Here is an 11,761-nt window from a genome sequence, read left to right as displayed (position 1 = left end):
CTGTTTATTGTGATAATTAACATTATAGACATCATAGTAGGAACTATTTGGTTTAAAGTTGTACATTGTTTGCATTGGTTGTTGTTATTTGTCTCCCCCTAATCAGTGAGGTACTGGAAACTTTCAGGTACACTATAAGTCCACAGGGTAGAAATTCTACTGCCTGAAATCCATACTGTTAGATGGGTAAACACACAAACAACATGAAAAAGTAAGGAAACAAATCACCCCAAGCAAAACAAGATACTCCAATAACAGAATCTATCCACACTAGTGGAAGAAATGTCAGAGAAGGAATTCAGAAAGTACATAAATTGATCTGTGAAGTAAAGGATGATGTAAGAGAACAAATATGGGTAGCAAAGGATTGCTTCAATAAAGAGAGATTCTGGGGGAAAAAAACCCTTGAAATGAAGGAAACGATAAACCAAATTAAAAATTCAATAGAAAGCATCACCAACAGACTAGACCACTTGGAAGACAGAACCTCAGGCAATGAATATAAAATACATAATTTGAAAACAGAGTTGACCACACAGAGAAGATGTTAAGAAACCTTGAATAGAATTTCCAAGATTTATGGAATACCATGAAAAAAACAAATTTAAGATTTATCAGGATAGATGAAGGCACAAAGATACAATGCAAAGGAATGCACAATCTTTTCAATGAAATAACATCAGAAATTTTCCCAAATCTAAAGGATAAAATGGAAAATCAAATACAAGAGGCTTACAGGACCCCCTGTGCAAAATTACAATAGAACCAAATCAAGGCACATTATAATGAAAATACTTAGCATACAGCATAAGGATAGAATTTTAAAGGCTACAAGAAAAAAAAAATCAGATTACATATAGGAGGAAACCAACACAGATCTAGCTCTTTTCTCAACCCAGACCCTCAAAGATACAGAGACCTGGAATACTATATACCAATCTCTGAAAGAAATGAATGTCAACCAAGAATCCTATATCCAGCAAAATTAAGCTTCAGATTTGAAGATGAAATAAAAACCTTACATGATAAAAATTTTTAAAATTTTCAACCAGAAAGCCTGTACTTCAGAATATTCTCAACAAAATATTCCATGAAGATGAAATTAACAAAAAAAACAAAAAGAAAGAAAGAAAGAAAAAGTGAAAACCAGCAAAGGGAGGGACTAAAGGAATAGTCAATCAAAGGAGAAATTAATTGAAATTAAAAACTAGTAATTAATCAAAATGACCAGGAACACAAATCATATCTCAATAATAACCATGAATATTAATGACCTAAACTCATCAACCAAAAGACATAGACTGGCAGATTGGATTTAAAAAGAAAGATTCAACAATATTCTATCTCCAAGAGACTCTCTCATAGGCAAAGATAATACATATGGAGAATGAGAAATTCACAAGATAATGAGGCCTAAGAAAAAGAAGTAAAAATGAAGGCCATGCACTGATAGTCCTCATCTCCTAAGACAAAGTGTTTTCCAGGTGCTGGCTGAATTTCCTACACTGATTCACATTGTTACTACACTAGGTTTCAAACCTGGGTTCATCACATCTCAGAAGGACAGAATCAAGAGGCCAAACTTACTTTTCTCACCAGGCTCCCCTTCAGAGCAGGATATTAATATTAATTATTCATTAAATAGACCCCCATGCTTTCACCATAATCATGGGGACCCTTCACATAAATTGTTAAAATGGACTAAATGTGTTACACCTTATCCACAAAATTTTTCTTTTGCAGGAAAACAGGTTATAGGTTGGGGGTCACATGGAGTACTAATGGATGCTCAATCTAAAGATATGGGACGGACATACGATCATAAGAGCAGTTTAACTCAGGTGCATAAAATGAAATTGTTTTAGTCAGGGTTCTCACACAATATGGTTATAAAAGGGGATTTATTAGATTTGGCTTATACAACCAGAAGCTGGATAGTCCAAAATGGTCATCTGCAGCCAAAGAGCTGGAAGAACCAGCAGCTGCACAGTTCAAGATGCAGAAGCCCCAGAATAAGAAAGATCAATAGTGCTACCCTAGTCCAAGACCAAGGTTTCTGGAGAATCACTGGCAGAGTCCCCTTTGGAAGAGTGAAGAAACGAGAATCTGATATCCTCAGACGATTAAAGCAGCAATCAAGAACCCATTCAAGAAGAGCCAAGCTTATATCTGTATCTGCTTCCTTGTTCTTCCAGCTTTTATTCCATCTTATTTGGTGGTGCTGCCCATGCTTAGGGAGGGTCTCCACTCCATTTTCTATCCCACATTCCAGTTATTCCTAGACACACCATCATTGATACCTTCAGAAGCCTCTTAATCATTGGCATCTATTAATCCAATCAAGTTGATAATTCAAATTAACCATTACAGACATAGAGGCCCACATCATCCAGTATTGTTATAAAGGGGACTTATCAAACCCACCCTGAGAATGGATTTTGAGCCAATTCAGGATTCCATATGGAAACTAGGTTTAACTCAGGAAGATTTTCAAGTCTGGAATGGTGAGTCTCAATATGGGAAATTAAAAACAGTTATCCCCCTTAACTCTTCCTTTTATAAGGAATTCTACCTCACAGCATGTGTATTAAATTCCTATGTTTTATTATCTGGGCCCATTCAAATAAGATTTTGCCTCACAAAATATATACCATGTTACCTGTGAAAACTGTATGTTGCAGCACTGTATTAATCTGACCATATGGCAGGACCCCAAACTGTTATGATTCTTAAGAGGCCAGTAGCTACCTGGCTCTCCATAAAACTAAGAAAACCATGGCAGGGAATACCTTCAGTAGCATTCATGCATAAGCTGCGAAGACATTTAAATCACGGGGTTAAATGGTTTATCAGGTTGTTAATAGCTGGTGTTGTTGGTCTGGCTGGCCTCATTGCCTCTGCCTCCACAGCAGCAGTGGTCTTACACCAAGAAGTTCAAACAATACATTACCTTCAGCAACTTCATAAGAATTATACTGAAACCTAGCAGACTCAAGTATGTATGTATTGACCAGGAAATTCTAAGTGAGCTTCAGCAACTAAAAGATTCTGTTATCTGGCTAGGAGAACAAGTACAAGATTTTTGATGGACTCGGAGACTCCAATGCCATTATAATATTACTCACTTTTCCATACAATGACATTGAGGTTCAATGGCAGAGGTATGTAATCATTTAGTGCAACTTGATTCTTTTCACAATCCTCTTTGGATGTATTAATATTACAGTCTCAGGTCCTGGCCATGGTTAATGCCCATCCACCTACTTTTGATGATGAAAAAATTTGGAACAGTTTAGTTGAAGGAATATCTTCCCTTACCCTTTTAAGTGCTTTTCTACACATATAGCTAGGTTACTATCCTTGACAATACTGTTCATTGTGTCTCTGGCCTTATTTTATGTAATTTGTTGAACAGGATGGAGACAACTAAACCACTAGGAAAATATGGTTCCAAGATTAATCATGCTTGCTATGTTCCAAAGGAACCAAACTCATGAACTCATTGGAAGAACACCCCAAATCAGATTGGCCCTTGACTAAAATTAACAAAGCCCTCAATTATGTTACACATTAAAATCATTTTTCTTAACATTAACAAATTAATTAGAATTATGCCTTTAACATTAGTAAGCTAATTAGTCTTCATTCTATACCATGTAATTATTTCCCCTAACCTAACAAATTAATCTTCACATATTATTATAATGTTTTTCTTTTCCTTACTTTTAGCTTTACAGTTGTTTGTTTGTTTGTTTTGGTTTTTAAATAAAGTGGGCGGAAGTCCCTGCAGCCGTGGTGTTGTGCTGTGGCGAAGAGAGACGGATTTGTAAACTCGGACTCAGGTTCTGCCTGCCAGAGGACGCTGTGCGGAGACCCTGGGGTGAATGTCTGATCAGGAGGCAAAATCTTAGACTGAGGATTTGGGGGATAAGAAGGAAGGAGAATACATTAAGCTCAAAGTCATTGGATAGGATAGCAGTGAGATTCACTTCAAAGTGAAAATGACAACACATCTCAAGAAACTCAAAGAATCATACTGTCAAAAACAGGAGGTTCCAATGAATTCACTCAGGTTTCTCTTTGAAGGTCAGAGAATTGCTGATAATCATACTCCAAAAGAACTGGGAATGGAGGAAGAAGACGTGATTTAAGTTTATCAGGAACAAACAGGCGGTCATTCAACGGTTTAGATATTCTTTTAATTTTTTTTCTTTTCCTTCAATCCTTTTTTATTTTTAAAAAATAGTTCTTTTGTAATGTGGTGTTCAAATGGAATTGAAAACTGGCACCCATCTCTAAAACATCTGGTAATTTGAATTCTAGTGCTCATTATTCATTATTGTTTGTTTTCATTGTGCTGATTTTTTGGTGATCAAACCTCAGCTCCCTTCCTATTGCCCTCTCCTTTTAAAAAATTACACGTGTACACAGAGAGGCCACCTTTTTCAGGACTGTGCATTTTCAGGCTTGTGGTGGTAAAGAAGATCAACCAATGTGAGTGTCTATAATGACTTTCTAGTTGGCCCTGAAGTTCTAGCATGTGATTGCTTCACTCCTGGACTGTAACTTTCAGTGGGAGATGGAAGTTTTTCAGAGAACTGAACTGTGGGAAAATGACCTTTCCTTAACTTGATGCTACTTTTAAAATCTAGGGTCTGGACCAAAAGAGGAGGAATATCAGCTTTGGAGTCAGGACAACAGACATGGTGAGAATGATGACTAACTCCAAAGATGGCTTCACTGAAGAGAAAAGCATTTTAAGATTAAAAAAAAAAAAAATCTTGTCAGAAGATCCCAGAAAAGTTCTAATTTTCATTAGCAGTTAATAAAGTTATTCATGCAGAAGTGTATACAACAGAACACTGCTCCTTTGATTTTATTTGTACTTTTGGCCTGGGCTATGGGTTTTAAATGGACATTGTCTGTACCAGCTTCATTAAAATAAATAATATTTGTAAAAACCTTACTAATGCTTATTTGTTTTAATTGTATAGAAAAGAAAAAATTGCCTAAATAAGGTTTTCTTGCATAATACTGGAAATTATTTGCACATGATACAAATATTTCTTCAGTACTGTATAGTGATGATGCTAATGACTTTGAAGCACTGGAAATTATTAAAGTGCCTTCTGAATCAAAGATTTAATTAAGGCTAAAATATCTCTTTAAAAACTCACAGTGTTTTGTTTTTTAAAAATTTGATATTCCTGTATGGTGCATATATATGATAATCATGTTGAATAAATGGAAAAAAATTAAAATAAATAAATAAAGCGGTCAGTTCAAGAGCAACTGCCAAAAAACATCTCAGAATATCCCTCCTCCCACTGCTCACCACCTGACCTCCTAGACCCGCATGAAAAGAGTTAACATTCCCGGTGATGACTTCAGGACTTCCTCACACATTCCTCTCTACGCACCCCTATATTCTCTTCCAGAATTCTGAAAGGACGCCCTTTCCCCCACTTTGCCCCCTCCCAGCTCGATTTCCTCTTTCATTGCCCAATTTCCTCTTTCCTTTCAGAGTCTGGAATAATAGATATGGAAAATGAGAAATTCCCAAGATAATGAGGCCTGAGAAAGAGAAGTAAAAATGAAGGCCATGTACTGATGGCCTTCATGTCCCTGCAGAGAGGGAGGTGTTTTATCACCCCTAAAGTAACAGTCTCTAGGAGGCATTAATATCCTCCAAGGTAAATCCTCTCCAGACACTGCCCACAGAACTTTGACCAAAAAAGCTCAAATTCCAGAGTGATCAAGGAAACTGATATGTTCACTATACCATGCCTCAAAATAACCTACATAAACCCAGTCCCTTTCTTCATTCAGGGACTCTTTTTCCACCAGGAGAGTGAGTTCCACGATGCCATTTCATTCCTGCACCCACTGTTCCTGTGTGAAACTTCGTTCCTGAATAAAAGAGCTGAGCTGATTCATGGAGTTTGCACTCATCCTGGTTGCTCCTTTTCGTGCTAACAAAAGACATCCACAGACTGAAGGTAACAGGAGGGGGAAAAGCATATCACTCACATGGATCATGCAAACAAGCAGGGGTTTCTATGTTCATATCAGATAAAGTGGACTTCAAGTCATAGTTAATCAGAAGGGACAAAGAAGGACACTCATATTCCTAAAGGGAAGTATACATTGAGATATAGCACTCATAGATATTTATGCCCCAAACAATGGAGCATCTACGTACATCAGACAAATCCTTCTCAACTTCAAGAAACAAATAGACAACAACTCAGCAATACTGGGTGACTTTAACACACCTCTCTCACTACTGGATAGATCTTCCAAACAAAAACTAAACAAAGAAACCATAGAACTTGTAATATAAAGCTGATACCCCGCCTCCCAACCACCTGTCAATCTGCACTCTGCCCACCTCTTACATTACAGGAATTTCCGGCTTATGCTGCCACCATTATTCTGCTTCCCACATTACGTCCTAACATGCTAGCTGGCTATTGGTTCATCAGTCAACTTGCAAGTATTCTCCTCCGCTACTGGTTCCTTCCAGCCCAGGAGATTCCAATATCTGGGAGAAGTGCACACACCATCTTCCCCTTTTTTTTCCTTTCTTTTCACCCTGGAGCGGACATGTTAGTCATCTGCGTGAGGCCTGTGTCCGTGGTGCATTTTTCTGGGAGCTATTGGCGAGCCGCAACTGAGACGAGCGATAGGGCAGCAGTTCAGCGGGAGTGTGCAGTGGTGGCTAGAATCGCCGGGGGTCCCAAGCTGAGCATTTTTTTTTCCCTTACAGAATTAAATAATACAATCAACAATGTAGACTTAACAAACATATATAGAATATTTCATCCATGAATGAGTGAATACACTTTCTTCTCAGCAGCACATGGATCCTTCTGTAAAATTGATCATATATTATGCCATAAAGCAACTCTTAGCAAATACAAAAAATATAGAGACAATACCCTGCATCCTATCAGATCATAATGGAATGAAATTAGAAATCAACAATAGAATAAAAAATAGAAGCTACTCTAACACCTGGAGACTAAATAATATGCTACTGAATGATGAATAAATAACAGAAGAAATTAGGGATGAAATAAAAAAAACACTTAGTGGTAAATGAGAATAGTGATACAACATATCAAAATTTCTGGGACACCAAAAAGGCAGTGCTAAGAGGAAGGTTCATTGCATTGAGCTTATTCAGTAAAAGAATACAAGGTCAACAAATAAAATACCTAACATTACATCTCAAAGCCCTAGAAAAAGAAGAATATATCAAAAAGCTATAGAATTCAGGAAGTAATTAAAACCAGAGCTGCAATCAATGAAGTGGGAAAAAAAGAAACAATTCAAAAATATTGACAAAACAAAACAATGTCTGTTCTTTGAAACAAAAAACAATTTGATAACCCCTTAACCACACTAATGAAGAGAACAAGATAGAAAACTCAAACTATAATTTGTGATGAAAAAGGAAATATATGACAAACACTACTGAAATAGAGAGGATAATTAAAAATTATTTTGAAAATTTATATTCCAATAAAATAGAAAATCTTAAAGCTCTACAAGAACTTCAAAGAAGAATTAGCATCAATATTTCTAAAATTATTCCATGAAGAGAACCCTTCCAAACTCATTCTATGAAGCTAATATGACTCTGATACCAAAACCAAACAAAGACACATTAAGGAAAGAAAATTCAGACCAATATCCCTGATGAACACAGACCCAAAAATTTTCAATAAAATACTATGACAATGCATAAAAAACATATTAAAAAGAAAGTACACCATGATTAAGTGGGGTTCATTCCAGGAATGTGAGTTGGTTCAATGTATGGAAATCAATAAAATGTAATTCATCACATCAACAGACTTAAAGACAAGAATCACATGATCATCTCAGTAGATGCAGAGGAAGCATTTGACAAAATACAGCACCTCTTTATGTTCAAAACACTAGAAAAACCAGGGATAGTAGGAAACTACCTCAACATTGTAAAAGCTATCTATATTTAACTATAGGGTTTCTTCCACATCCAGCATGGGTGAGGGAAAAGATTTCTGTCAGAGGGATGAGCCAGCTGTAGATTAATCATAAAGAACTTATTTAATAGAATAACCACAGGAGAAAATTATATTTTTAAAGATAATTTTTAAAATTATCTTCTTTAGTTACGCTAAGATCTGACTTCTAACAATAATGAAGAAGTCCACCTTCCCTTTATTTATAGTTGTACAGGTAAAGAGGGACCAGGAGGACCTTCTTCTATGAGGAAAAGGATGGGGTGGAGTTAAAGAAGTCATTTGCTCTAGTGGGACATCCCAGAGGACCAGCACATTCCCAGTGGTGAGCCACTGCACAGACATCACATACTTCAGGTGATCTGGAACAATCGCTCAATGATGACCAGTTCCTAAAAGCCAGATTTCCAAGTCTGACAGCTCACCAAGCCTGGTTTTAATTGCTGGTCATAAATGGCTCCCCACATCTCCTCCCTTTTTCTTTTAAATGTAAGTGATGGGCAGCTACTTCGAGGTCCCAGATCTTGGTTCTGAGGGTATGGCAATCTATTATCATGATACAAAAAAGAATTAGTTGCATATCTATCATTCCAATAATATACCATTCAATTTAGGAAGTATTTGATCAGCTAGAGATGCAAGGTTCTTGAGATCAATTTTGCTTTTTCGAATATCCTGGATGTGGTGATGTAATTTTATAAGATCCAGGCTATTATTATTGCTGTGTCAAATGTCCATCCGATGATTCTTGATTATCTCCCAGTCCCATTGGGAAGTATGATATTTGGTTGCAGTAACAAAGATGTACTTACAGTCATCATGGCATTTAAGACTTTGTTTAAATCGGAGAGCAGAAAGCTCATTACTGGTATTTGTAATAGTAACTGTTAAACCATTTAATTTGATCTCAATCATTTTATTAATACTTAACTTTCAGGGGCCACAGCATCTTGACAGAATGTTCATGCCCCCAGATATATTGAATGTAGGAACACATAGAAGCCTGAAAGAATACATTAAAATATATAGAACCCAAATCATCATCAAATAAGAAATAACTGTTAGAATGCAAATGAGAATTACTCATCTTTCTAGTGTAACATCAATCAGTTTGCTTGGCTCTAATTTGGTTTTCATTGCATGGTTACTAGTAGGGCAAGGTAATATCCAAACAAAAGGGAAAAGTCTAAATTACATGGAGTTTCAAAAAATCAGAATGATTGTATATCTAATATTATTTTGTATTCTGAAAACAGTTTTAAATAACTCACCTATTTACCTAGTTTCTTAGATCTTCCCTTGTATTAAAAAATCAGATTAAACATGGTTGTTTATAAATTCTTTTCATGAAGAAGTAAAAGTGAAACATGTTTAGTGGCAATGCTGCCACGTTAAGCCTTCCTGGCTTTAAACCTTCTGGAGGAAGTGACGTTCTGATGTAACCATCTTTTATTAATTTTTCAAGATAATCCAAAACATACCCACCATCTTTAGAGATTTTATGTTGAACTGGCAAGACATTTGTATATTTTATCCATTTAGGAAAGGTGCAGATTCTATTGCAGAACAATTAGATGGTAAGATATTGGTGGATGTTTCATAGATATGACTGGCTTTTTATGAAAAAGTTCCATTTTAATGACTGTTCAAACATATAATGTTAAATTCCAAGAGCCAGTATGATTGGCTAGCCTAGGTATTCCCTATGCTGTCTTTTCCTTGGCAGTCACCTTTAGATAGGCAGTGTCTATCATGGGACCAGGATATAGATATGTTTCCAGTGGAGCCAGTACAGTTAAATCCAGTCACATGGATAGGTGTAATGTGAGTATCTGTAAAACCTCCCATCATGTGCATATCATCAGTAAATATTGGAATGGATTCTCCAGCCTACATCACTGGGTGTATTAAAGGTGGATCTGGGAAATAGGCCTAATAAGTTTCTCCATGGATTCCACCTACCTGACAGCTCAACAGAGCTAGCACACAAACATTGTGGTTGGAGATTTAAGATCTCCTTATTGTTGAACCATCCTGTCAGCCTGAAGTGTCAGGCCCTTCAGTTGTCTCCACAATGACAGGTTTTTTTGTTTGTTGGTTGGTTTTTGAAATATACAAACATAGCTTTTACCCTATAGTATTATAGAATCTGGTGCATTCTCAAGCTCCATGTATCACTCAGCAGTGGTGAGACTCCTAATATCATAATATTTAGAACATTTTTTGAAATTGAGTGGGTTTACATACATCTCTCTCTCTCACTTTTTAATTTTTTTAAATTATAGAAAAAAGTTAATATAAATTGGAGCATTATTAGCCTTAAATTGTAGACGATGACCTAGCATTTTATAAGTATTTAAACCATAAGAAGTGACTTAATAAATACTTTATTTGGCCAGGGAAATTGATAAAAAGTTACCTATTGTTAAAGTCAGTGTTGCAGCGTTGAAGAGGGTGTCACAGAAAAACAAGGCCTAGTTTTTACCAAATATATGATTTGATTTTGTCTCTAGTAGTGAACTGTGAGCAACAAAGTTATAAAATGGAGTCAGTATAAATACTGAAAGTCAGTTTTACTTGTCTTATAGGTAATGGCCTTATTATCTTAAATTAACTTGTTATTACGTGAGAATTGGTAGTATCTTTCAGGATAATGATCCAACAAATTATTTTAAAAGTTTTAGAATTTCATGTCATTGATCTATCAATCATATTTTAAGGAGTTTATGCAAAAATAATTTTTATATATAAAGATATAGCTGTATAAATATTTTTAACAACCTTGTTTTCAAAGTAGCAAAAATAATTTAAAATGTCCAACATAGGGTTTTGGATAAATGAACTATATGATAAAAAATCTGGCATTAAAAGTAATATTGTAAAAGAATACTAATATGTGCAATTTAAAATAATTTTACAAGTTCTAAAATTAACAATATGATTTTACATGTACAAAATAAGTATATGTTTAAGCTTACGTATGGAAAACAGTTCAGAAAGTTATTTACTAAGTGTTAATAATAGTTACTTATGGATGGTAGAACCTCAAAAGATTCCTATGTGTACTTAATTTTTTCTAAGTGGGTCTTTTGACAAAATTTAGGAAAGTGCTTTAATTTTGAAACCATCCCTATCCTATTATTTGAATATCATTTCATAAAACCTCTATATATAATTTTTTGGATTAATATAAATTAAGTAACAATTTAATATCATCTGAAACATGAAACAGACAAGTTAAGAGAGCTTTAATCCCCTCTTGGGGGAAGGTGTCAAAATATTTCTATATCCCATGTTGCTAACCTTTAAATAAGCTAGTGTCTCTAGAATGTGCTTTAGAAATATAGTTAAGTTTACTTCTCAGTGTAAAGAGTAACATAAAAATTGTATATATACTTTTATTTATTTAATTTTAAAATATTAAATGACAATTAAAATTTTGATTAATGTTATTATTATGTAAGTTTGTAAGAGATCATTATTGTAAAAAGCTTTAGTTTGGAGAGCATCAGCTTAGTAAAATGTCCCTTCAAATCTTATACTTTAAAGACTTCTTTATCTGGGAAACAAGAATACAATTAGCATAACAAGTTAATATTAATCACCATAGTTAATTAAAAAATAATTATTGATGTATTTATATTAACTAAATTTAGCTTTTAAAGAGAAATTTGAAATCTGGAATGTAAGCTGGTATTTTAAAATAACAGTTATTGTTTTAAATAAATTGTAGAAATCACAATTTCTTT

The 11,761-nt window shown here is 34.9% G+C and overlaps 1 protein-coding gene across 1 annotated transcript; it reads left to right on the top strand.

Moving 5' to 3' along the window:
- The first annotated feature begins 3,884 nt into the window (after window positions 1-3,884).
- Sumo1 (small ubiquitin like modifier 1) lies at window positions 3,885-4,553 on the top strand. Its single transcript, XM_053743363.1, is given in 1 exon segment — window positions 3,885-4,553. A coding segment is annotated over 1 exon segment (306 nt). The 3' UTR covers window positions 4,191-4,553.
- Window positions 4,554-11,761: the final 7,208 nt, after the last annotated feature.

This window comes from Sciurus carolinensis, chromosome 3, assembly GCF_902686445.1.
Source record: "Sciurus carolinensis chromosome 3, mSciCar1.2, whole genome shotgun sequence".
NCBI classification, from domain to species: Eukaryota; Metazoa; Chordata; class Mammalia; order Rodentia; family Sciuridae; genus Sciurus; species Sciurus carolinensis.
This window is presented reverse-complemented; position numbering and strand designations above follow the sequence as displayed.